The sequence below is a fragment of the Hylobates moloch genome, unplaced genomic scaffold (assembly GCF_009828535.3).
Source record: "Hylobates moloch isolate HMO894 unplaced genomic scaffold, HMol_V3 SCAFFOLD_15, whole genome shotgun sequence".
In the NCBI taxonomy this organism is placed as follows: Eukaryota; Metazoa; Chordata; class Mammalia; order Primates; family Hylobatidae; genus Hylobates; species Hylobates moloch.
The window spans coordinates 80,679,855-80,707,765 of NW_026652290.1; the positions used below are offsets into that span (position 1 = coordinate 80,679,855).

General features: G+C 38.6%; 2 protein-coding genes across 7 annotated transcripts in view; one reads left to right on the top strand and one right to left on the bottom strand.

The window, feature by feature from the left end:
• PREPL (prolyl endopeptidase like) overlaps positions 1-12,655 on the top strand; it is a 41,502-nt gene extending 28,847 nt beyond the window's left edge. For all 6 annotated transcript variants that reach the window (XM_032177975.2, XM_058429109.1, XM_032177974.2 and 3 more), the window contains 7 exons: positions 628-825; positions 3,829-4,004; positions 6,008-6,224; positions 9,823-9,972; positions 10,379-10,502; positions 11,324-11,397; positions 11,770-12,655. In XM_032177975.2, the coding sequence (XP_032033866.1) occupies positions 628-825; positions 3,829-4,004; positions 6,008-6,224; positions 9,823-9,972; positions 10,379-10,502; positions 11,324-11,397; positions 11,770-11,859 (1,029 nt within the window). In that variant the 3' untranslated portion in view covers positions 11,860-12,655. The remainder of the gene's footprint in view (positions 1-627; positions 826-3,828; positions 4,005-6,007; positions 6,225-9,822; positions 9,973-10,378; positions 10,503-11,323; positions 11,398-11,769) is intronic.
• SLC3A1 (solute carrier family 3 member 1) overlaps positions 12,562-27,911 on the bottom strand; it is a 44,041-nt gene continuing 28,691 nt past the window's right edge. The window contains exons 8-10 of the mRNA XM_032177977.2: positions 20,431-20,598; positions 19,236-19,352; positions 12,562-13,006 (exon numbers count right to left, since the gene is read on the bottom strand). Of these exons, the coding sequence (XP_032033868.1) occupies positions 12,566-13,006; positions 19,236-19,352; positions 20,431-20,598 (726 nt within the window). The 3' untranslated portion in view covers positions 12,562-12,565. The remainder of the gene's footprint in view (positions 13,007-19,235; positions 19,353-20,430; positions 20,599-27,911) is intronic.

Genomic DNA, 27,911 nt, shown 5'->3' on the forward strand with positions numbered 1-27,911 from the left:
TTTTCTTAAAGTTAAGAACCTTGAGTATAATAGCTGTGAGTCTCTCAGAGTAGATGTGCCAGAAGAGGTTTTGTTCTGCACAATGGTTAGCCTAGGAGCTAAAAGTTAGAAACAAATTGCAAATGCCTTGATGCTGCTGAGCCCGTTTATAGCCCTGAAATAATAACTGTCATCACTGTGGCTGTCCAGGCAGCAGGGTAAGGACTAGTGGGTAAATTATGAAAAACACAGGCATGTGAGGGATTTCATGTTCTTTGAGAACAGAGATCTTGGCAGTGTCGGTGGGTTCTGGAATTACTATTTGATTTGCTCTTATTCTTCCATTTTACTATTTTATTATCCAAGATTATACCCCAAAATAAACTTTTATGTTAAAGGCAATTTCATAAGCTAGAACTGTGATAAATCATTTTCCTATAGTTTGTCTTATTTTATTGGTCATAATGTACAGTTTTGTTTTTTACTTGAAATATATGTTGTTGTGATAAAGCAATCCTTGAATGAGGCATCGTGTGGTAACAAAAAATAAACTAGATATCCACGTCATCTTGTTTGGAGAAGACATAGAAATTTAATTAATGATACTGGGTGGCCTAAAGAATAAAAATAGCTGTTTTATTTCTTTAGCTCCCTCCTTGGGCCTGTGGATTCATAATGGATACAAATTCTGACCCAAAGAACTGCCCCTTTCAACTTTGCTCTCCAATACGTCCCCCAAAATATTACACATACAAGTTTGCAGAAGGCAAACTGTTTGAGGAAACTGGGCATGAAGACCCAATCACAAAGACTAGTCGTGTTTTACGTCTAGAAGCCAAAAGCAAGGTAGGTCTTGTAATCTTCACTTTCAGCTCCCATTTACTGAAAGCATACCGTTTGCCAGATGCCGTGCAGTTGTTGGAGTTACATTAGCACGGTTTCCTAATGTAGATTTCTTAGACCATAGTAATACCCAAATGACTTTAGGGGTACGTGAATTTTTTTCAACCTTAATACTCATGTTTGTTTTAACATGGATTAGAAAATTTATAGCATGTCAAGCTTTTATTTTACATGTTTGTCTGATTTTTTAAAGTTGATTTTAGGAAAAAATTAATAGAGTTGGTATGTAGTTATGGCAAAAATTGTGAAGGTGGTAGTTGACTAGAGTAAACTAGACTGATACAGTCCCTGCACTCGTGGAGCTTACATCTAGCAGGAAAGATGACATGTTTAAAAAGTCATTAATAATGTACTGACCGCTGCAAAGGAGGACATACTGAGTACAGTGGGAGCGTAGAGCAAAGGGATTTTACCTAGTCTAGAGAGTTCAGGGAAGTTTTCTCCAAGGAAGTTATGTCTCAGGTAAGACCACTAGGATGATTCAGAGTAAACTGGAAAGGAGACAGGGGATTCCATTTTGTATAGAGGCCCTGAATTTGGGGAGAAATTATACAATTCAAGAAGTGTAGGGCTGGCTGGGCACAGTGGCTCACGCCTGTAATCCCAGCACTTTGGGAGGCTGAGGCAGGCCGATCACAAAGTCAGGAGGTCGAGACCAGCCTGGCCAACATGGTGAAGCCCCATCTCTACTAAAAATACCAAAAATTAGCTGGGCGTGTTGGCAGGTGCCTGAAATCTCAGCTACTCGGGAGGCTGAGGCAGGAGAATCCTTTGAACCCAGGAGACAGAGGTTGCAGTGAGCCAAGACCTCGCCACTGCACTCCAGCCTACAGAAGAAGTGTAGGGGTAGGCACAGTGGCTCAAACTTGTAATCCCAACACTTTGGGAGGCCAAGCTGGGAGGATCACTTGAGCCCAGAAGTTAGAAACCAACCTGGGCAATATAGTGAGACCTCATCTCTACAAAAACCAAAAATATTAGCCAGGCATGGTGGCATATGCTTGTAGTCCCTGCTTCTTGGGAAGCTGATGTGAGAGGATTGCTCGAGTCCAGGAGATTGAGGCTGCAGTGAGCTGTGATTGCGCCATTGCATTCCAGCCTGTGTGACAGAGTAAGATCCTGACTCAGGAAAAAAAACAAATATAAAGGAGGCCATTATGGCCAAAATCAAGTAAAAGAGGGAAGATTGGCAGGGTGAGTAGAGAGAGATGAGACATAGAAAAGGAAATAACAAATATCCATATTCCAGGTATACTGAATATACAGAATTTACAAATTTATGCAAGTAGGGAACAAATTAATATATAAACTTATAGCCTTGAATTTAAGGAAACTTCAGACTTTAGAATACCTTATATCAGATAATTTCACATGTGCTGACACAATGAATTACAACACAAGCCTTTTATGCTTAGGAATTTTTTTCTTTAATTCATTTATTTTTCTCTGACAATCTAAGTAAATATTAATATTTTATATTACAAAAGCAATACATGCTTGTTGAACAGATGCAAAAATTCAGAACAAATAAATCTTAAATGACTACTTCTCAGTACCATTTGCTTGCTGCACCTCTTAGAAATAATCATTGTTACCCACTTAGTGTATTATCTTTTAGATAGGTTTTGTTTGGTTTTACAAACATGGAATTATACTAGTCTATCAAAATGTTGTAATTATTGGACCCGAAATGGAAAGAACAGTTAAGTGCCATGTTCTTGGAGAGCCAAGAGGGGAGAAGGGAAGCAGCTGCTGAATGGAAGCGCTATACCTTTCCACAGGCATTTTAGTACTGCTGGCAAACCCAGATCCAGCCCATCACAGGAGTATTTTACCTCTTTCTTTCAAGTTTTCAACAAGCAAGTTTTTCTGATTGTATAATTGAAGTTGGGGAAGAGGTGGGAGATGAAAAGACCAAGATCGTTTTATAGAAATTAATCTACATCAAGTTTTATAAAAGTGAATCTTACTAAAAGTGAAAGTTAACAATGTCATAACAACTTGGGTATTTTAAAGAAGAATGAGAGGAGGATTTCCTCCTTATTTGATAACATTTTGCTGTCTCCAGTTATTGCCCCAAAGTGAAGTTTTCAAAATGAGAATGAAAATACGAAGAGTGACTTGGTTATATTATTTATTTTCTTTATGTAAACTAGTGCTATTTCATTAGTTTAAGCAGGGTGAAAACCAATTTCTTTATCTGTTTTCTATGAAAGGTAGATCAGAATTAGTTCTTTTGTCTATTCAGAGACTGCCTAGTTTCAGTCAACTGGAATTGATGAGTTTTAGCTACATTGGGGGATGGTTACATAACCTACCAGTAACTTAGTAACTCTACAAATAATTTAACTTACTTTAACCCTACAAAGAATTTTACCTAAAAATTTTAAAACCACTTTAAATTTTTTTTAATAAAGTTAAATGGGCCTTTGAAGAGGATTGTGGTAGTTATCAGTAACATCAGTAAGATTTCAAGTGTTGATGGTTGAGAATTCCAACTATAGAGGATAGAAAATTGAGCTGATGAGACTTTAGTCAGCATATTTGTAGATACTCAAAAGTGAGAAATGCCAGTATCTAGCTCTTAGGCATAGGAAGGATGCTATACTAGGACTTCTAACCTTGGTAAGTATTTTGGTTTCATCTGAAAATTTAAAATTATAGTAGGTAGTGAAGAATGCTTTAAAATTACATTATCGTCATGAAAAGCTGCATTTAAATCTTGCTGCTCTTTTCTGGTTAATACTGTAGGACAGCAAGGTAGCTGAAACCAAAGGCCATGATGTATTTTTAGAGACCGTAATTCTTTTTCTTACACAAATTTGTGCTCAACATCAACAGGTAGCACGTAAGTGGGGACAGTGCACCTCAATGTATTTTAAATTGGGATAAAACTGTTATTATGAAAGACTCTTCTTTACATACGTAGTAATTCTTCATTTCTAGGATGGAAAATTAGTGCCAATGACTGTTTTCCACAAAACTGACTCTGAGGACTTGCAGAAGAAACCTCTCTTGGTGCATGTATATGGAGCTTATGGAATGGATTTGAAAATGAATTTCAGGCCTGAGAGGCGGGTCCTGGTGGATGATGGATGGATATTAGCATACTGCCATGTTCGGTGAGTCAGTATATTTTACCTGGCATGTAAGTGCTAGACCATTGTGACAGATGTCAAGAATAGCAATATATCAGGGAACAAAAGCTTACTTTTTTCATTTTTATTATTCAATTTATGTATTCCTAAACCAGTGCTGGTGAAACTTGATTGTGTAACAGATTAGTTGATCCAAAAAGCAAAAGGATAGGTTTTTAGGATTTTTGCGTAGAGGTACCAGACTGTACTTATTTAGTAATATTATTTCCATTCAATTCTCCTGAATTTAGGTTTAAGTAGCCTCTCAATCTGAACTCCTGTTTTCCATTTAACTTCCATTTTATTTCAGCTGTTTTCAAGACACAAATATTATTTTGTATTTCTGCTTAAAATTCTTCTCCACCTCCCCATCTCTAGAACAAAGTCCAGATTCCCCAGTGTAATACTCCTAATGGTCTGATTAATCTCTGTAGTGGCACTTATCATCAGATCCTTTTTTTTTTTTTTTAAGACAGTTTTGCTTTATCGCCCAGGCTGGAGTGCAGTGGCACAATCTTGGCTCACTGCAACCTCTGCCTCCCAGGTTCAAGTGATTCTCATGCCTCAGGCTCCTGAGTAGCTGGGACTACAGGCGCACACCACCACACCGTCTGATTTTTCTTTTTTTTTTTTTTTTTTTGAGATGGACTCTCGCTGTGTCACTCAGGCTGGAGTGTGCAGTGGCATGATCTTGGCTCACTGCGGCCTCTGCCTCCAGTGTTCAAGCGATTCTCCTGCCTCAGCCTCCCAAGTAGCTGGGATTACAGGCACGTGCCATAACTCCCGAATAATTTTTGAAATTTTAGTAGAGATGGGTTTTCACCATGTTGGCCGGGCTGGTCTGGAACTCCTGACCTCAAGTGATCCACCCGCCTCAGCCTCCCAAAGTGCTGGGATTACAGGCATGAGCCACCGCACCAGCCTAATTTTTTTGTATTTTAGTAGAGATGGTTTTCCACTGTTGCCCAGGCTGGTCTCGAACTCCTGAGCTCAGGCAATCCGCCCGCCTCAGCCTTCCAAAGTCATGTCCTTTTATTTTTTTTATTTTGTTTTGTATTTTTTTGAGACGGCGTCTCACTCTGTCTCCCAGGCTAGAGTGCAGTGGCGCGATCTCCGCTCACTGCAACCTCCGCCTCCCATGTTCAAGTAATTCTCCTGCCTCAGCCTCCTGAGTAGTTGGGATTATAGGCATGCACCACCACACCTGGCTAATTTTTTCTATTTTTAGGAGAGACGGGGGTTTCACCATGTTGGCCAGTCTGGTCTCAAACTCCTGACCTCAAGTGATCTGCCCACCTCAGCCTCCCAAAGTGCTGGGATTACAGGTGTGAGGCACTAGGCCCAGCCCCCGCAAAGTCATGTCTTTTAAATGACATGCTCTGTCACCTCCTTGCCCTTATACATGCTGTGCCATATCTGTGTCTTAATGCCTTTTCTTTGCCTTCTGGAAACTCAAATTTTTCCTTCACAACTCAGTTTAGGTATCATCTCCTTAAAAGCATTTGTGTTCCTGACTCGTATATATACCCCTCACCTGGCAGATGGATGTTCTTTCCTCTGCTCCTGTAATACCTTAAATACACTTGTGTTATGGCAGTGACCACAATGCTGGGTAAGTCATTATTTTCTTACCCCACAAAATTACTATCTTCTCCAGGGTAGGGGATTTTTGTTTGTTTCTACTTTTAAGGTCTGTACTTAATCCCTAATAAATGGGCAGACACTCAGAATATATTTATTGAATCAATTCTGGATTGTCTATATCAGGAGTTGGCAAACCTTTTTCTCTAAAGTCACATTTTAGGCTTTGCAGGCCACATACAGTTTCTGTTGCACATTCCTTGTTTTCACTCAACGTTTAAAAAGCAAAAACCATTCTTAGCTCCAGGGCCACACAAAAACAGGCCTCCAGGTGTAGTTTGCTGACCCCAGCCTACATCATTAACGTTTTTTTTTTCCACTAAAACTTTTTTGCCCTTCAATTTCAGGGGTGGTGGTGAGTTAGGCCTCCAGTGGCACGCTGATGGCCGCCTAACTAAAAAACTCAATGGCCTTGCTGACTTAGAGGCTTGCATTAAGACGCTTCATGGCCAAGGCTTTTCTCAGCCAAGTCTAACAACCCTGACTGCTTTCAGTGCTGGAGGGGTGCTTGCGGGAGCATTGTGTAATTCTAATCCAGAGCTGCTGAGAGCGGTGACTTTGGAGGTGAGTACGTTCTGTCTCTACTGTTTATGGAATGGGGGAGGTGTGAAGCCATAGGCTACTAAGAAAAACATTTTTGGGCTGGCGCAGCGGCTCATGCCTGTAATCCCAGCACTTTGGGAAGCTGAGGTAGGCAGATTGCTTACCAGGAGTTCGAGACCAGCCTGGGCAACATGGCAAGACCCTGTCTCTGCAAGAAATTAAAAAAAAAAACAAAAAACAAACAAAAAAAAACTGCCCAGGCTTGTTGGTTAGAGGATCGCTTAAGAGGTTGAGGCTGCAGTGAACCTCTGTACTCCAGCCTGGGCAACAGAGTGAGACCGTGTCAAAAAAAAAGGAAAGAAAAACATTTCTGTTAGTTTTACCATAGCATAGGAATATAACAAAGCTTTTAAGTCTTAAACTCAGAATTATAGCTTGAGGAGAACTTCTAAAGTTATTTTAATCCAACTATTAACCCTTATTCTTCTCTGACGGTGTTCTTTATTATCCTTAAGGCTTTCCACTGAAAGATATTAATGGCTATTTCCATTGTTCATTTGTATTTGTAAGCACATTTAGAATTGGTGAAAAAGCACTGAAGCATATATGAGTCCCAGTTGAGAAAGCCAGGCAAAGCATGCTGTGACTCTGGAATGCACTGAGTCCTTTGGCTCCTGGTCACCTTGACAGGCTACTGCCCATCAACATTTCAGTCCTAGATTTATAGGCTCTTTATTTTTAGATAGTCCATTCTTAATGGTCGTTTGGGCATAGTTTTTCTGTATTTTAATTGAAATATCTTACCCTGTTCTGAAAATGATTATCTTTTTCCAGTGTCAGAAATTATGAAGTTACATTATAGCAGTTGGTTTCACTGCTATCATTCTCCTACTTCCTGGTTACTCTGAAAAATAATGACTGAGATGGGAGAGAGTAAATTATTTTCAGGATTTTTTGAGGTTGGGGAGTTTATACTGTGGGCTTGTAAATAAGGGTTAAATAGTAGTCATCTGTAAGTCTATTTTTTAAAAACAGAAAAATGTGGATAATAAAAAACCTATGCACAAAGATAATAATGGCAGAATTATTTACAGTTTAAAAAGCAACTAGCTTTTGACTTTTAGAAATTTAAAAGGAAATACTAAGAAGGATATTTATCCTAGGTTGCTTATTATAGTAAAGACTAGGAGACAACTTTTTATACATGTGTAAGTCAAATTCTTAATTGTAAGCACCAAAAATCAACCCCAATTTAAGCAGAAAAGGGATTAAAGGGCATTAGGAAAATGTAGGTATGTTCAGACCAGTGTTACAGGCTTCAGAGCCAAAGGCATAGAATTGGCCCAGTGAAACTATTACTGCCACCACTGCCAAGCACAAATCACCTCACACTGCCAGTGCTACTTCTAGAGCTGGATATAGCTGTGACACTTTTGCCAGAATAAATTATCTGTGATCACTGCTTCTTTGAATCACTAACTTACCATGCAGAGTGTAAAGCACGTGTCTGGTTGATAGACCCAAGTCACACATGGGTCACACAGCTACTCCCAAGCTGCAGGGAAAAATGGGAAAGAGAATGTCTAGCATTTAGTATCTCTACAGTGAGAGGCAGGCTCTAGCTGATAAGGTTGGAGGTTTTTCAAATGCAAAAAAGTTCAGATGGTAGGCAGCCAAAAAGAATTACAGATGATTCACTATACTTGGTTAATGTTAATATGAGAGAAAGCTAAAAAGTATGTTAACAGAAGAAAATAAAGCTAAGTGAAAAATACAGCCTTCATTTTTGTTTTGTTGTTTTTGTGGGGTTTTTGTTTTTTTGTTTTGTTTTGTTTTGTTTTTTGAGTCAGAGTTTTGCTCTTTCAGCCAGGCTGGAATGCAATGGCGCACGAACACAGCTCACTACAGCCTCGACCTCTGGGGCTCAGGTGATCCTCCCACCTCAGCCTCCTGAGTATCTGGGACTACAGGCATGTGCCACCATGCCCTGCACATTTTTGTGGTTTGTTGTTGTTGTTATTTTGTAGAGATGGGGTTTTACCATGTTACCCAGGCTAGTTTCAAACTCCTGGGCTCAAGTGATTTGCCCACCTCAGCCTCCCAACGTGCTGGGATTACAGGCATGAGCCACCATGTGCGACCCAGCCTTCATTTTATTAAATTTTGTAACACTAATTATAAGCCAATGGGTTGTTTTCTCTTCTTTCATCTTGGATATTTTCCAGTTTCTTTACTTAGTGTTTTTTGCTTTTAATATAGAACGTCCAACTGGTGAAAAAGACCTTGTTGTGTGTTTTTTTCATTTAAAAATTTTTAATTATGGTAAAATACCATAAAATTTACCATCTCAACCATTTTTAAGTGAATAGTTCAGTAGTGGTAAGTGCATTCATAGGCTTATGCAGCCAATCTCCAGAACCCGCTTTTCATCTTAACAAAACTGAAACCCTGTACCGATTAAACAGCTCTCCATTTGCTTCTTCCCACAGCCTCTGTCTCTGTGAATTTGACTACTCAAACACCTCACATAGGTGGAATCATACAAAAGATATCTTTTTGTGACTGGTTTATTTCACTTAGATTATATCCTTGAGGTTCATCCATATTGTAGCATGTATCAGAATTTTATTCCTTTTTTTTTTTTTTTTTGGAGACGGAGTCTTGCTCTGTCACCCAGGCTGGAGTGCAGTGGTGCAATCTCAGCTCACTGCAAGCTCTGCCGCCCGGGTTCACGCCATTCTCCTGCCTCAGCCTCTTCCGAGTAGCTGGGACTACAGGCGCCCGCCACCACGCCTGGCTAATTTTTTGTATTTTTTAGTAGAGACGGGGTTTCACCGTGGTCTCGATCTCCTGACCTCGTGATCCGCCCGCCTCGGCCTCCCAAAGTGCTGGGATTACAAGCATGAGCCACCGCGCCCGGCCCAGAATTTTATTCCTTTTTAAGGCTGAATAATATTCCATGTAATCTTGTATGTGTATACCACATTTTGCTTATTCATTCTTCGGTTAATGGACACTTGAGTTGCTTCCACCTTTTGGCTGTTGTGACTATGCTGCTGTGAACATAGGTATGCAGATCTCTTTAAGACCCTGCTTTCAGTTTTGGGGATTATATGCCAGGAGTGAAATTGCTGGATCGTATGGTAATCTTAAGCTTAACTTTTTGATGAACCACCATACTGTTTTCCATAGCAGCTGCCCCATTTTACATTCCAGCCACCAGTGTATCAGGATTCCGGTTTCTCCACATTACTGCCAATACTTTTTTTCTTTAATATAATAACTAATCGTCCTAATTGGTATGAGACTAGCATTTATTGCTTTTATATACAAAAAAATATAAATGAATAAAAGGTACTAAGCTAAAAATAAATATTGTGAAATTAGAAGATAAACCATTTCTTGTTGTATGTCGTTTAAGGAGTCTGAAGACTTTAAAAGTAGGTTATAAATTGCAGGCCCTGGTTAAGGACTGAGCATTCTAACTCCTAGGAATCTATATGGCTTCTTGAGTTATTTTCTCTCATATCAGTATGTATATTCATAAAATATAATGTTTTTCTGAAACTCACTTACCAACCTCTTACTTGAAGTATAAGTTTCTTTGCCTTTTTTTTAGGCACCTTTCTTGGATGTTCTGAACACCATGATGGACACTACACTTCCTCTGACATTAGAAGAATTAGAAGAATGGGGGAATCCTTCATCTGATGAAAAACAAAAGAACTACATAAAACGTTACTGTCCCTATCAAAATATTAAACCTCAGGTAGTGAAAGACAATTGTGTTAGACTATCCTGAATTTACATAGAATAAAAAAAAAAAAACTTATCCAAGCTGAAGCAAAAATAGGAGCTTTAGAGATGTTTCTACTTATGATGCCCAAATATCTTCAGCACTATCTCTGCTCGTGCTCCATGTTTAATACCTCAGGGGAATAGACTTATCATGCCTTAATTACTAAATTAGCTAAGGTCCTTTAGTCAAGAATAGGCTATTCCAGATAACAAGTCGTCTACTACTGTAATACTGAGGATCTCTCAAGATAGCAAGTGAGAAAAAGCATAGAGCACTTAGAGGGAAAAAATTGGAGGTAATTATTTTTCATAGTCTCTATAGTAGAAAGGGACCATAAGAAATAATGTAAACTCTTTGTGCATGTATTTTCTTTCAGCATTATCCTTCAATTCACATAACGGCATATGAAAACGATGAACGTGTACCTCTGAAAGGAATTGTAAGCTATACTGAGAAACTCAAGGAAGCCATCGCAGAGCATGCAAAGGACACAGGTGAAGGTAGGAGACCCCCTAGAAGCAGGGAACATGGCCAAACAGACTGCTACCCATAGCACACTGCTCAGAGGAATTTATTTCAGGCTGCAGCCAAATCATCTGCCCAGGATTTAGGGCAAACAATTATTTTCCTGTGTTGACTCCCCAGTTAAAGTGTATGTAACTACATAACTATACGTACACCGCCTCACCTCTTTTTCAAAGAACAGTATTAAAATAGGCAGGACACAAAGGAAACAGGAAATTTAAGAATCAAATATAACTTGGAGATGCACTGCCATACAGTTATTAATTCATTTAACAATATTTATTGAGCCATTATTCTTGGGAATCTCTAAAAGACAGATTGAGATTTTTGTTTTGGGCCATCAGTGCCCAAACTGTTTAGCTGCATGAATTTCCTCTAGCTAACTGTTTCAGCTTTATGAGATTAGAATCCCTCCTTTTTGCCTTGAAACTATATGCCAAGTCAGTCTCCCTGTATTCATCTCCATTTGTCACTCCCATCCGTTGCTGTAGTTGGTGTTTTCAGGGCATAAGACTCTCAGATTCCACAGGGCAGGTTGATGATCTCCTGGGTTTCAGCATTCTCGGTGTGGTACCGTATAGTCTTTTCCATACGGCCTCTTCCTGCTTTCCCTGTGTCAGAAGTTTGTCTTCTGCTGCTTGTCCTCTCCCATCTTTTTGTTGATGATGGTGGTTTTTGCTTTTTACTCCTTTACTATTATTTGAACTGAGTACTCAAAGAAGAGGGGAGGAATGGGTCTCGATCTTCCAAAGAAGATCCCATACAATCTTCTAATTCTGTATGTTAACTCTTTCAGGCTATCAGGCCCCTAATATTATTCTAGATATTCAGCCTGGAGGCAATCATGTAATTGAGGATTCTCACAAAAAGGTATGTTATCAAGGCCCTCTCAGTGGACAGATTCCTGAACTAGATATATGTTGTTTTCACGTTTTCAGTGGTTGCAGCAGGGTTTATGACAAAGCTACTTCACAAATGTCCTATCTATGGGTGAGACCCAGGAGTGGAGGGAGGGACACTGTGTCAATCAAGAGAAATGTCTCTCTCTTGTACTTGATAAGTGAGCTCTGTTAAAGAAAATAATTTAATCTTGTTAGAAGCCTTCTGCCTCTGTCCCGAATGAAAGTATTCTTGCCATAAATTGCTGACTTCAGGGTTAGGTAAAGATGGATAAAGAGAAGCTTAAACAGTGGCATTTTTACAAAGGCCTTCTATTTAATTTTTTAAATGTGTTTCTTTTAGATTACAGCCCAAATTAAATTCCTGTACGAGGAACTTGGACTTGACAGCACCAGTGTTTTCGAGGATCTTAAGAAATACCTGAAATTCTGAAACACTACATTCAACTTGGAATTGGAAACACACTGAAATATTTCATAGTCTTACTTCCAATTGAGTTAGCAAAAAAAAAATTAACTTGAGATTTTTAAGTTATTAATTTTTTAAAATGTGCTTCTCCATCTAAATTTTGCTTAGTCTACATCCCACTTGCTTATACTGTTCTCTCCATTGATGCACATGTCCATTAACCTAGGAAAGTAGTTTTCAAATCATGCTCCTTAGAAGGACATAGAGTAGAGGGAAGGGAAGGATTGGTGATAGCAGAATTCTAGGCTCCCAGTCAGAAGAGTTGAGCAGTTTACAAATCAGTGTCCTGCCTCTTTGCTAGCAAATGCTTTTAGACACTGTGGCAGTGAGTCATCCTCTAATTTCTATGACTGCATTTTAAGGGAAAAGATAAAATTCTTCCCCTTAAAATTCGTTAAAGTTTTTGAATAATCTGGGGTCCTAATGTGTTCTGGTCATCCCTAATTGATGCTATCTGAATAAAGTTATAAGCTCCTATAAGTGATAATTTACTTTTAAACATTTTATTTTTTTTCAAAACATTTGAGAACCTTTCTTAAAGCAGTTACATTCAAGCTACAGAAATATCGAATTAATGATTGTTCACCAAGCAGCATGCTGTACATGAAGCTATTACAAATGCTTACAATCCCAATGAAGTGCCAGTGTCTTCATCTCTTCATAAAGGTGCCTAACACGAGGTATACAGTATGTTCAATACACTGGAATAGCATGCTCGGTTGGAAATAAAGCATCTGTCTCTGTAAGCTGTTTGGCGATGAAGGAGATTCTTCGTGTTGTGTTCAAGGATGAGTCCCTCTCCCTTGTCTAGAAAAATGCCACTTGTATCAACTTTACTGCCTTTGTTGGCAGAATTGGTACTTAACCTTATTCTCATTGTAGCGGGGAGGCCCGAAATCATATTCTGTAGATTTAACAGTGTTGATTCTCCAAAATTCAGAACCACGATGAAGATTCTGTCTATGCCATACAGCTCTCTTGTGTACACAACATAGTGGCTGTCATTCCTCAAATGGCAAAACCAGCCCCTGTTGAGGAGTAGCTCATTGGCATGAAGTAGACTTAAATCTTGATATAACTTCAAAGCCGATCTGGGCTGAATCTTTTGGACCTATTTTTTTAAAGTATTTACATAAGTGTTAGATTCTAAGAATTGTTTGTAAGTATTTTTAATATATTGTAAGGAGTTATTTACCCAAAACACTTGCTCCAATTTTGCCCCTTATAATTGCCAAATTGTAAGCATCAATAAGTAGGTAAGAACAATTTATATAAAAACTGATAGAAAGGATAAATTCAGGGTTTCAGCTTGTCTGGGAGTCAGTAAGTATGCACAGTGCTCTGCTACATTGTAGAGCTTCCGTAGAGACCAAATTTTGACTCCACTTTAGGAATCCCAAAACAAATGTCCATGTCTAAGATGATGAATATTTAACTTGCATAAAGTCACTCTGTGCTGTATTGTAACTGCCAGATGGCCAGAAGGAAAGCAACAGTGGACTCAGACTTGTGAGGAATTTGGGTTTGTTCCCCTTTGTAGACTAATGTGTAGGTTGCTGTTGTGTGAAGATAACGTAACTTTAGCAGATATGTATTTCTTACACAGCTAATAGAAGAGAAAGTTGAAAAAACGATGCAAAATAAAAAGCTGCCCAAGGTGAAAGTTAGAAATTGTAGGGTTTTTTTTTACCATAATAGTACGTGTTCCTTAAAGATGATTTGGGTTTATGTACTTCTAACCCTTCAAGTATTTTGTTATTGACTATATAAGATAGCCTCCATGTTTTTAATGACAATATTCTGTTGAATGGTTGTACCATACTTAACCATGCCTTTTCATTTTGACATTAGTGTTTCTAATATTTTCTATTTTTATTCCCCTCCCCCCTTTTTTGTATTATTTTAGATAATCAGAAAGACAGTTACTTTGTCAAAGAGTATGGGCACTTGATACATAATGCCAAATTATTCTTCATAAGAGCTGTTGCCAAATCAGTGATAATGTTCATTTAATTGTACTCTTGCCAGCCATGTTTACTGGGGTGGTAGTTGTTATTGTGGTTGTTATTGTTCTTTAGGGGTAGGTTCCCAATATGTGGTCTTTAAATAATTATCTAATGGTGTTTAAAAAAATGTTTATGCTGTTTGTCAGCTACAAAGATATTTATGATACATGTATGACTTGTCAAGGTTATTAACATTTTCTCTAGCCTTAGGTAATGCATGAAAGCACATGTTTCAGTGCCACTCACATAAGAAGTGCCCGGTAAGTGTTAGCTATTATTGTCTACTTGAATTACTACTTTCTAGAAGTATGTTGAAGTCTTTTTCTGTAATTGCAGATTTGTTGATTTTGCATTTGAGTATTTTCTATATTTTGAAGCTGTTAGATGCAGTCATGATTTTTAGTGGAACGTTTTATCAATTTTTGAAAATTGCCTTTGTCTCATATAATGCTTTTCATATTGAACTATATTTTGTCTGCTATTAAATATTTCCAAGCCTGATTTTTGTCATTTTATTTTTTGTTCAATTACAAGAAGAATACATACTATAAAAAGGTTTTCAACACCTTCCGATAGCTTCGCAGTTCCCTGCAGAAACAGGCACTATATATGTTCTTTTGTTTTTATGTATCACATGAAATGATACATTCTGTGCCTATGCAAACATGTTTGTTTACACAGTTGGTGACATGTTACCATTCTATACTTTATTGAATACATATTTGAAATGGTCTCATATCAATGGATATAGAGCTCTCATTTTTAAAAGCTGCATACTGGGCTCATAGTTGATAGAACTGGTTTTCTATTGATAAAATATTTAAATCATTTCTCGTGTCTTCTATTAAAAACAAGTGTTGCAGGCCAGGCAAGGTGGCTCAGGCCCGTAATCCTAGCACTTTGGGAGGCCAAGGCAGGCAGATCACCAGAGGTCAAGAGTTCAAGACCAGCCTGGCCAACATGGTGAAACACCATCTCTACTAAAAAATAACAAAAATTAACCAGGCATAATGACATGCACCTGTAATCCTAGCTACTCGGGAGGCTGCGGCAGGAGAATCACTTGAACCCGGGAGGCAGAGGCTGCAGTGAGCAGAGATCACGCCACTGCACTCGAGCATGGGTGACAGAGCAAGACTATCTCAAAAAAAAAAAAAAAAAAAAAAGTATTGAGATCCTTTAAGTATTATTGTGCACATGTGCAAATATTTCTAAGTATTAGGAATGGAATTATTAGGTCAAAAGATAACCTCATTTTTTGTGTTTATAGCTATAGCTGGGTTGCAAGCTTTCTATTTGCATCTATATAGCATCTTCATTTTAATTATGTGTGTTTTGTGTTAGTGTTTATGTCTGTTTTTGTTATCTGAGTGGTTTTATCTTTTAATAGGCTAATTTAACCCATTCATATTTGTAATTATTGTATTATGTAGACATAATTCTGAAGCCGTATTTTATCTGTAGTTATATTATTATTTGGGTTTTTTTTTTCTATTAAGCTTGTTATTGGATTGACTAATTTTTTTCTTCTAGTATTTGAAAATTTTTATGTCGTGTTCTTTGAAAATAATTCTTTGAAAATTATTTTTATGTCTGTCCTAATTTTACCATTAAAATTATGACTACTTTAATTTTTCTCAGTGTCTAGAACAATGCTGGCCAATAGAACTTTCTGTAATGCTGGAAATGTTCTATATCAGAGCTATCCCATATGGCAGCTAATGAGCATTTGAAGTGTTACTATGACATGGGAACTGAATTTTTTTTTTTTTTTTTTGACAAAATCTCCCTCTGTTGCCCAAGCTGGAGTGCAGTGGTGTGATCATGGCTCACTGCAGCCTCAATATCCTGGGCTCAAGTGATCCTCCCACCTCAGCCTCCTGAGTAGTTGGGACTACAGGTGTGTGCCACGATGCCCAGCTAATTTTTTTCTTAAGAGATAGGGTCTTACTATGTTGCCCAGGCTGGTCTCAAACTCCTAGGATCCAGTGATCCTCCAGTCTTGGCCTCCCAAAGTGCTGGGATTGTAGGCTTGAGCCACCATACCCAGCAGGAACTAAATGTTTAATTCTATTTAATGTAATAGTCACAGTGGTTAATGGCTACTGAACAGCTCAAATCTAGAGTTACTCTTTTTCTTGTGCAAAACAAACACTGCTCTCTTATTTGCATGCTCCTGTGTGCCCCCTCCCACCCACACACCCTCCCTGCTAACATTTCCCGTATAGAATCAAATCACTAAGATTTTTTTCCAGAATACCTTGTTTTACATTGTGTATCAAAAATTATTTAAATCAAGTTATATTATTTCCTTTTCCTTCTTTAATACATTGTATCTCTTAGAATTGTTATGTTTTGTTTCGTTGGATAGTCCCTTGACTGTTCTTTCAGAAAGTGGCCACGCATGGTAAAATGTGGGTCCTTGCTTTTCCATCTGTGTTGCTCTCTTACATGCTAGTTTGAATGGATATAGAACTCAGTTTCCATTACAACTTTGAAAATAGAGTTCTAATGTGGTGTAGTATCCAATTGAGAAGTCTGATGCTAGTCCAGTTCTCAACCCTTTTCTCAGGCAATCTATTTTCAGATTTGGTTTCTTTCTGAGTAGTTTTGGAGTTCTCTTTATCCTAGCTGTTCTGAAAGAAGATAACGTCTTCCTTTATCTCTGGGTTATGTGTTTTATTTCTTTGTATGTTTCCTCCAGTCTGTTCTCCTGTGCAATTGTTGTTACTGCATGTTGGAATTCTGTATCTATCTTCCATGTATCCCAATTTTTTCTTATGCTCTTAATTCTTTGTCTTTTTCAGTACATTCTGGACAAGCCCCTGGATCAATTTTTCAGCACACTAATTAGCACTTATGTTCTATTTCATTGTTTGACAATCTTTTATACTTCTGAGATATCTAATCACTTCTTGAAAGAATGTCAAGGAGCTCCATTAAACAGCAATCTTCTGGGGGTATTTATACTTATATTTAAGTCTTATGTTTGCTATATTTTCTCTGCTTTCTACAGTGTTCTGTTAGGAATGGTGTCTCCCTTTCATGGCCTTGGTTTTTCTCAGATACTGTGTGATTCTTGATCTGTTTGCTTTTGTGTTTTGACCTTCCTTGTTTGCCTGTCTTTGGTTGCCTGCCTCTCATAATGGGAAGCCACGTTGAATGTGGGTCTCACTTGTCTTTGGGACATTGGGATGTAGGGTTCTTCTCCTACTTGAAGGTGATAAGCTTGCTATATTCCCACCTTTTTTCTCCTGGCCTCTGTGACTCTGAGCTGAGTAGTAAAAGTTCTCATTTCTGAGAGCATTCCACAGTGAACTCTCGCCAGGGGACAGCTTTAGAGTTAGGTCTTGTTTTCCTTCTTTTCTTTCCTCTGATGCACTTATAGAAGCTTCAGGCTTTGTTCTACTAATTCTACCATGCATGTGATCACCAAACAGTTGTGGATTTTTTTTTTCCTTAGGGAAATTATGCCATGGCAAATTGCAGGAGTTCAGGAAATTCCTACAGTGCTCTCTCTGTTAGAACTGTTTTTCTCCTGTATGTTTTAGACTCCCACTTCTATTCTCTGCTTTTTCTTTTTGAGATGATCTTACTCTGCCACCCAGGCTGGAGTGCATTGGGGTAATCACAGCTCACTGCAACCTTGATCTCTTGGGCTCAGCCTCCTGCGTAGCTGGGATGACAGGCACATGTCACCAGGCCCAGCTAATTTCCCTTTTTTTTTTTTTTTTTTTTGGCGGGGGTAGGGGGAAGGTAGAAACAAGGTTTCACTATATTGCCTAGGCTGGTCTCAAACTCCTGTGCTCAAGCATTCCTCCGGCCTTTGCCTCCCAAAATTCTGGGATTACAGGTGTGAGTCGTGGTGCCCAGCCCTAATTTTACTTTATATATTTTAGAAATTACTTAAATTTTCTGTTCCTTTCCAGGGTCATTTGGATGTATTTTATTAAAATGGCATTGTCTGGGATTTATGACTTAGTATCTGTCATCACTCATGATCATTTTTAAAGACTTTGTTAATCTGATAGAAAAAAGCGTCATTGTTGGCTGGGCACAGTGGCTCACGCCTGTAATCCCAACACTTTGGGAGGCTGAGGTGGGCAGATCACCTGAGGTCAGGAGTTTGAAACCAGCCTGCCCAACATGGTGAAACCCCATCTCCACTAAAAATACAAAAATTAGCCATACATGGTGGCAGGCGCCTGGCGGGCGCCTATAATCCTAGCTACTTGGGAGGCTGAGGTAGGAGAATCGCTTCAACCCAGGAGGTGGAGGTCGCGGTGAGCCAAGACCACACCATTGCACTCTAGCCCAGGCAACAAGAGCAAAACTCCATCTCAAAAAAAAAAAAAAAAATTCACTGTTTTAATTTGCATTTTCCACATCTTTGCTGGCATGCATTTTTATGTAGGACTTCCTACCTACTGTATTCAGATTGGCCTATGGGAATATTTTAGACATAATGAGAATCAAGAGGCATTCAACCCATATATATTTTGTGTCTTCAAGACCTGCAACTATATAAAACAAAGCTTATGCTATCCAGGAATTCTCAGTGGTGCTTGTAGCAGGGAGCTGTGGGAACAGGAGGGTTTGTGTGGCTTTCTATATCTGAATATCCTGGGGAGTTTCCTCAGATTACTCAGTAGACTGGGATGGGGCATGGTGTGTGTGTGGGGGGGGGGGGGGGGGGGGGGTGCTATGCATTTCTTAAGTATCTCCATGTGGCATCTATAATTTCATTTCCCCTAAATTGGTTTAGTGTGTTTTCCAGTGAAGTTTTCACTATTGAATGACATTAGTGCTTGATCACTATGGGAACAGAAAAAAGGGCAAAAGCCAAAGTGGTATTAGTATGCAAGAGCAACCACTTTAAGGATCATGTATGGCTTCTGTTTCTTCAGCACAGTAGTGTGGATTTGAGCCTTGCTCTGGGTTGATTGATTGATCCTCCTTCCTGCCTGCGTGGCTGCCTATCCACCCGCCTCTCTCCCTGCCTTTTGAGGGGAAGAGAGGAGGAAGGGTCGCTGGGCTAGCTAAAAAACTTCCATAAAATTTCCTTTGTAGCTCAAAGGCCTTAGTAAAGGTCATTGCAATGAAGACTTGTATATTCTGTATGATACATCACTTCACTTGGTAGATTTGTACCAGTTTGTATTTTCACAAAGGCATGATTTACAAACTCCTTACAAATTGAAAACTGCAAGGAAGTCTGTGATTGATTTAAAGAGTACCCGTTAAGGTTTAGACACATTCAGGGTGAGTGTGTACTTTCAGTAGAAACCCATTTCTTGTTTCTAGAATCAACATAAAATTTTCACTGATACTTACATCAACATTCACAGTGTGGTAATCTGAATTGGTAGGTAACCAGGTGTGACTAGCTTCAGAAAAACCAGCATTTGAACTATTGTCCCACTGCATTGGTGACTTTGAGCGAAGGGTATTCTATGTCAAAAGACCCAAAAGGGAAAACAGTGGTTTGGTTATTCAAAGAAATGTACTTTGGTCCTGATTTACTTCATAATTATTTAATTTCCTATAGTTCTTAGCTAGTGTTTGTACTCATTAGCATTTGTGATGAAAAGGCTTAACATTCAGTACATAAACCAGTTTCACCCTTTTAACTAGAAAGTACCTAATAACATTGAGTTTGAATAGACAATACTAATCGAACTTTAATACATGCTTGAAATCTTTGCTGCTTTTTCCTAAAAATCAATAATACAGGATTTCAAAATGTGCTATTGCCAGTTTACAAGACTTCTACTATGGTACAGTGATGGTGAATTTAAGAACACTGCCATGTACAAGTGAGTGTGAATTCCCTCCTACTCATTTATTCAGCCTGGTTATTGCTCGAGTGTACACACACAAATGTAGGAGCTGATAGAGGAAAAAAAGCTTCACCTTAATCAAATATTAGGGAAATTGGATCTCATACAATTGAAAGCTAACCAGGCAAATTAAAGTTGCAAGATCGTCGTCTACCCAGCAACACAATTCTGAAATCTGTAGTTACAAAATAAAAACTGCTTAATTCTGAGGCTGTGCACTGTACCTGATGACAGAAAAGAAAGGGTCCTTGTGCTGTGGTCACTCGAGACCAAACAAACAGGACAAATGAGAACTAAAGAAATAAGTGTTCCTAACTCCACATTTCAAGTAGAGGGAAATGAATAATATTCTAAACTAAACCAATGGTTCTCCAATTTAAGTGTGCCTCTCAACACAGTATTCCTGGCAAAATAAATAAATAAATTTTAATGTGCTTATCAGGTAGAAAACATCTTTAAAATGGTCTACCCAAGAAATTTAGTTGTGTGGCTCCAAAAGCATTTTTAAAATAAGCTCTCAGACCACCAAGAAAGTTGAGAATTCTTACTAACAGTAAGAAAGAAAAGCAAAGTAACCATGATTTTCAGCAATGGAATAGAGAGATAGTAAGTTCTCTATTTGGCAAAAAATAAAAAATGAGTACTTGGTTTTATAGCTGTGATGAATAGTCAAGTTGTATTCAACTTACAATATCATAGCTTTCATTGAGATTTGTGGCTACAATATTTCCCATTCCAATTTCTTCTCCGTAGTAAGTTATAGGAGTTCCAGGGAGTGTGAAAAGAAGCATGTTCATCACGTTGACATACTCATTCCCCAAACGCGAAGTCAGCCGGGAACTGTCTGGTCCACCAATCTGAAAGGCAGATATTTTTAAGAACACAGCTCTATACACAGTTTTCTGAAAGATTTACCCTATTTCACAGAAAGTTCACAACGTAGCAAAACAAAGTAGATGTGGTACCCTGGTACTAGCAAGCCTGGACTTGAGTCCTAGGCCTGCTATTTGCTGTGTAAGTGACCAATTTATTATCTTGGCCACTGATGAGCAAGGAAAGGGTGATAAGAATTTATTTTACAATGATATTGCAAATAAAACAGAGGGTACACAGTCATATTTTCTCATATCTGGATAAGAATATTGACAGGAAAGGAAACAAAACTGTGGCAGAGAGCAAGACAAGGGAACAAGGTGAAAGGGACAGGCACGAGAGACTTCTGATGTGTCCTCTTTTAAAAAATTGTTTTGACTTATGAACTATTCAGACAAAATTTTTAAAGCAAATCAACTTTTAGAAAGAATTTACATAGTCCAAGATGAAATTTTATTAAGTGTTTTCTATTTGTAAATATATTTCCATGTTAAATGTTCTAGGTATATTCTAGCCCTTATTTAAATAAGAGTTTGTTTAAATAAGAATTTATTTAAGTCACTTGACAACTCTCTCCATAACCCACAACTCAAACCCTCATGTGCATATGCTGAGCATGGCACTTTACTTTTTAAAAAGTACTTTCACACCTATATTCCACTTCTTCACACAACAGTGCTAGCAAGTACTATCTCCATTTTACAAATGAGGAAACAAGCTCTGAGAAATTACATCATTTATTCTAGTAGTAGTATGAGACAGAGCTAGCATTTGAACTTGAGTCTTAGGACAAGACTTAATTGCTACAATTCAAGAAATAGGTTGTTTTTTTTTTTAAACTTCCTTAGATATATGAAAATGATCCTTATAATTATGTTTTTATAGACCATTGTGAAGTATTTTTCTATTTTTATGGCCAGAAAATTAGGTCAATTTTTCCCTCCATCCTTTTATTTTCACTGTCATGAGAGATCTTCTGACAAGAAACCCTTTGATTTCTCAAGACTTCTGGACATATAGAGCACAACAAACACTGGGAAAGGAAGAATGTGATTTCCAGAATTGTCATACTACTTAAAATGTCCAGTTTTTAACAACAACAACAAATATACAAAACAGTCAAAGAAAACAGGAAAATATGGCTCATATAATGGTGGGGGGAGTCAATAGCAAATGTTGCTTAGAAGACCAAACATTGGACTTACTAGACAAAGACTTTAAACCAGCTAATATTTTGATATTCAAAGAAAAAACCTGTGCCTAAAGAATTTAAAATATATGAACAGTTATCAAATAGATCAGAGAAATTATGAAAAAATAAAAATGTTAGAGTTAAAAAGTACAATAGCTAAAGTGAGACATTTACTAAAGGGACTTGACAAATTTGAACTAGCAAAGGAATCAGAAAACTTGAAGACTCAATTGAGAGTATCTGGCCTGAGAACCAGAAAGAAAAAATGAAGAATGAGGCCAGGCGCTGTGGCTCCCACCTGTAATCCCAGTGCTTTGGGATGCCAAGGCAGGAACATGCTTGAGCCCAGGAGTTCTAAACCAGCCTGGGCAACATGGTGAGACCCCGTGTCTACAAAAAATTAAAAATTTAGCCAGGCATGGTGGCATGCACCTGTAGTCTCAGCTACGCAAGAAGCTGAGATGGGAAAATTGTTTGAGCACAGGACATCAAGGTTACAGTGAGCCATGTTTACACCACTGCACTCCATATGCATACCAACATATGCATAATGGAAGTCTCAAAAGGAGAGAAGGGAGAGAAATGGTCCGAAACAATATTTGAAAAAATAATAGCCAACAACTTCCCTAATTTGATTTTTTTTTAAATTATGTATCTAAGAACCTCAATGAACTCCAAGTAGGACAAAATTTTTAAAAACCCACACTTGGATGTATCAGTCAAACCATTAAAAGACACAGAATCTTTAAAGGAGCAAAGAAAATTGGTACATCACATGTAAGGAGTCTCAATAAGATTAGCAACTGACTTCTTATCAAAAACCATGAAGGCCAGAGGGCAATCGGATGACATATTCGAAGTGATCAAAGAAAGAACTGTAAACCAAGATTTCTATATCCAGCAAAACTGTTATTCAATAATGAAAAAATGAGATACCACTTCATATGTACTATGATGAGTATAATTTTTAAAATAAAGACAGAAAAGTGTTGGTGAGGATGAAAAGAAATTGGAACCTTTGTACATTGCTGATGGGAATGTAAAACGGAGAAGTCACGATGGAAAACAGTTTGGTAGTTCCTCAAAATCATAGAAGTACTATATGATCCAAGGCTGGGCACAGTGGCTCACACCTGTAATCCTAACACTTTAAAAGGCCAAGGTGGGAGGATCACTTGAGCTCAGGAGTTCAAGACCAGCCTGCACAACATGGCGAAACCCCATCTCCACAAAAAATACAAAAATTATCCAGGTATGGTGGTATGCACCTATAGTCCCAGCTACTTGGTGGGAGCTAAGGCAGGAGGATTGCTTGAGCCCAGGAGGTCAAGGCTGCAGTGAGCCCTGTTCACACCACTGTGCTCCAGCCTGGGTGACAAAGTGAGACCCTGTCTCAAAAAAAAAGGCTGGGCACAGTGGCTTATGCCTGTAATCCCAGCACTTTGGGAGGCCAAGGCAGCAAATCACTTGATGCCAGGAGTTCCAGACCAGCCTGGCCAAGATGGCAAAACCCCATTTCTACTAAAAATACAAAAATTAGCCAGTCATGGTGGCACATGCCTGTAATCCAAGCTACACAGGAGGCTAAGGCATAAGAATTGCTTGAAACCAGAGGCAGAGGTTGCGGTGAGCCGAGACCATACCACTGCACTCCAGCCTGGGTGACACAGTGAGACTCCATCTCAAAAAAACAAAACAAAAACAAGAAAGTATTGTGTGATCCAGCAATTCCACTCCATGGTATAGATCCAAAAGAATTGAAATCTGGGGCTTAAAGAGATACTTGTACACCATTGGTTTGTAACATTATTCCAATAGCCAAAAGGAGGCAAAACCACAAATGTCACCAACAGATGAATAGATAACATGTGTTACATAGGTACCATGGAATGTTATTCAGTCATAAGAAGGAGTAAGATCTGATACATGCTATTGTATGTATGAAGGAAACTTGAAAACATTAAGCTAAGTGAAATGAGGCAGACACAAAAGAACAAATATTGTTATGATTCCACTTACATGAGGTACCTAGAATAGGCAAATTTATAGAGGCTGAAAATAGAATGGAAGATATCAGGGGTTAGTGATAGAAGTGAATTATTGTTTAGTGGGTATGGATTTTCTGTTTGGGATGATAGAAGTTCTAGAAACTGATAATGGTGATGGTTGTACAACATTTTGAATGTATTTAATGCATTGAATTAACACACTTTTGAATGTTTAAAATTATGTTTTATGTATATTTTGCAATAATTTTAAAACAAAAAAATTCCTCAGGAGGCCAGGCACAGTAGTTCACACCTGTAATCCCAGCACTTTGGGAGGCTGAGGCAGGCGGATCATGAGGTCAGGAGACCGAGACCATCCTGGCTAACACGGTGAAACCCCATCTCTACTAAAAATACAAAAAGTTAGCCAGGCATGGTGGCAGGCACCTGTAGTCCCAGCTATATTCGGGAGGCTGAGACAGTAGAATGGTGTGAACCCGGGAGGTGGAGCTTGGAATGAGCTGAGATCGCACCACTGCACTCCAGCCTGGGCAACAGCAAGACTCTACCTCAAATTAAAATTCCTCAGGAATTCACAATAAACTATTAGAAACGAAAAACAAATTCAGCAATGTTTTAGGATATAAGATCAATCGACACAAATCTATTGTATTTCTATACACTAATAATGAAGAATCCAATAATGAAATTAAGAAAACACTTCAGTTTACAATAATACCAAAAGAACAAAATACTTAGGAATAAATTGAACAAAAAATGTAAGACTTATACAATGAAAAATACAAAACATCGAAAGAAAAGACGTAAATAAGATACATCTGTGTTCATGGATTAGAAGACTTAAGATGGCATGATTGCCAAAAATGATAAACAGATTCAGTGCAATCCCTATCAAAATCCCAGTTGGCTATTCTAAAATTTATATGGAAATCCTAAAATTTACATGGAAATATGAGGTATCCAGAACAGCTAAAACAATCTTGAAAAATAGAGAAGTATGGGTCCTCCAACTTTGTTATGTCAAAACTTACTAAGCTACACTAATCAACTCTGGGTGTTCAGGCATAGAGACAGACATATAGATGAACAGAACTGAGAGTCTGGAAATCTAATCAACTTTTCTTTTTTTTTGTTTTGTTTTACATTTAGAGACGGGGTCTCTGTCACCCAGGCTGGAGTGCACCCTGGAGTGTGATCATGGCTCACGGCAACCTTGAACTCCTGGGCTCAACTCCCACCTCAACCTCCCAAAGTGCTGGGATTTCAGGTGTGAGCCACCACACCCAGCCTACAATCAGTTGATTTTTCAACAAAGGTTCCATGATAATCCAATGAAGCAAAGAACAGTCTTTTTAGCATGTGGTGCTGAAATAAATGGACCAGGCAATGGTTTCTAATATAACACTAAAAGTACAAGCAACAACAACAACAAAACAATTGGACTTCATAAAAATTAAAAGCTTTTATGCTTTTCAAGGGACACTATCAAGAAAGTGACATGAAAGCCCACAGAATGGGAGAAAATACTTGCAAATCACCTATCCAGTATGTATCAGGAATTCTTACAACTAAACAATAAAAAGACAACCAAATTTAATTATAGGCAAAGAATTTGAATAGACATTTCTCCAAATAAGACATGCAAATGTCCAATAAGCACATGAAAATACCCTCAACAAAATTAGCCATCAGGGAAATGCAAAAAAAAAAAAAAAAAAAAAAAAAAAAAATACAATGAGATAACAACTTGACACTCAGCAGGAAGGCCATCATCAGAAAGGCAGACCATCACAAGGCTTGATGAGATGTGGAAAAATCGGAACCCTCGTAACATTGCTGGTGGGAATGTAAAATGGTGTAGCTACTTTGGAAAACAGTTTGGGAGTTCCTCAAATAGTTAAATGTAGACTTACCATATGCCCAGTGGAGCAATTCCACTCCTGGATATATACCAGAGAGAATTGAAAATATGTTTTTATAAAAACTTGTACACAAATGTCCATAGCATCACTATTCGTAATAGTCCAAAAGTGAAAACAAATGTCGGTCAATTCATGAACAGATAAACAAAATGTGCTTTATGGAAGTTACTATTCAGCCATAAAAAGGAATGATGTACTGATACATACTACAACATGGATAAACCTTGAAAACACTAAGTGAAAGAAGCTAGACACAAAAGGCCCATATTGTATAACTCCATTTATATGAAATGCCCTGAATAGGCAAATCCATAGACACAGAAAGTAGATGAGTGGTTGCCAGAGACTGAGGATAGAGAGGGAGGGGCCATGCGCAGTTATTGCTAATGGAGATGTGGTTTATTTTGGGGGTGATGAAAATGCTCTGCAATGAGACATTGTTGATGGTTACATAATTCTGTGAATATACCAAAAATCCACTTAATTATATACTTTAAAAACGGTAAATTTTGGCTGGGCTCAGTGGCTCACACCTGTAATGCCAGCACTTTGGGAGGCCGAGATGGGTGGATCACCTGAGGTCAGGAGTTCGAGACCAGCCTGGCCAACATGATGAAACCCCGTGTCCCTACTAAAAATACAAAAAATTAGCTGGGCGTGGTGGTGGGCACATGTAATCCCAGCTACTCTGGAGGCTGAGGCAGAAGAATTACTTGAACCCAGGAGGCAGAGGTTGCAGTGAGCTGGGATCATGCCACTGCACCCCAGCCTGGGTAACAAGAGCAAAACTCCGTCTCAAAAAAAAAAATAAAAAAAAGTTTTATGGCATGTGAATTCTATCTCAACAAAGCTGTTATTTAAAAATTGTAGTATAGTTTTAATACTTACATTTAACAAATTAAAGTTTTACCATGCCTAAATTTGAGCCTCTTTCCCCTCACCAGACAGAGAAAGGCTCTGGCAATGGGGAAACACATTCCTGCCTATTAAAGCATCAGAAAAGATTGAAATAAGCTTAATCATGGTTCACAGATTCTGCCAGTGTTTTTCTGCCAAGGCTGCATTTTCTTTATCCTTTCAGGTTTTCATCAGGCTGTGTAAGATAGCTGGCAGGATCTGTGTGAAAAGTATCAAAATCATACCACTTTTCAGGGCCCAGATCAAACCTACAGGTATTGTGGGGGTACAACAGAAGATACTGACTAGTGTAAGGCAACTCTATATATAAGATAAGGCACACCTTTGGTAAATCGCTAAAGTGCATACGAATAACAGCACCAGCAACAAACAAACTCGGAGCCTGAACACCTCGGTGTGAGGTGGGCACCGTGCAAGGATGCTGGGAACCTGCCTCTGCCCTTAACCAGTGAACTGTCTAGTGAGGAAAGCAGACATCATGGAATTGTGTGGACTTTAAGGAAAGGGAATGAACAGGTGCTATAATATACAATAGATAGACCTGACACCTCATCTGGGGGCTCCAGAAGGCTTCCTCTGGTGACACCTACCTGAGACCTAAAGGATGAGACCCCAGAAACAGCCTAAGGTGGTAGAGATACAGAGAGATGGAGGATTATCAAGACTAAAGAGGAGTTTTAGAGTTTACACTTATAATATATTAAAGGAAGGGCCAAGAGTGGTGGCTCATGCTTGTAATCCCAGCACTTTGGGAGGCCGAGGTGGGGGTGGATCACGAGGTCAGGAGTTCAAGACCAGCCTGACCAACATGGTAAAACCCCCATCTCTACTAAAAATAAAAAAAATTAGCCAGGCATGGTGGTGTGCACCTGTAATCCTAGCTACTCAGGAGGCTGAGGTAGAAAAATTGCTTGAACCCGGGAGGTGGAGGTTGCAGGAGCCAAGATCACGCCATTGCACTCCAGCCTGGGCAACAGAGGGAGGCTCAGTCTCAAAAAAAAAAAAAAAAAGAAAAAAGAAAGAAAGGAAGGTTGTCTTTTATATGAGAGAAAGAAACTTGCATTTTGTTTAAACCACTGTTACCGTGGGACTTTGAAGCAGCAGGGCTTACATCTATAATACCACAGACATCTTATGAAGGAGCCTAATATTGACCTCTAACTCAAACCCAAAGACAGAAAAATCAGATCAGGGAAAGCAACCCTGATGGGTGTGGAAGTGAGAATAGTGGTTTGTTACTACAGGTATGTATCGCT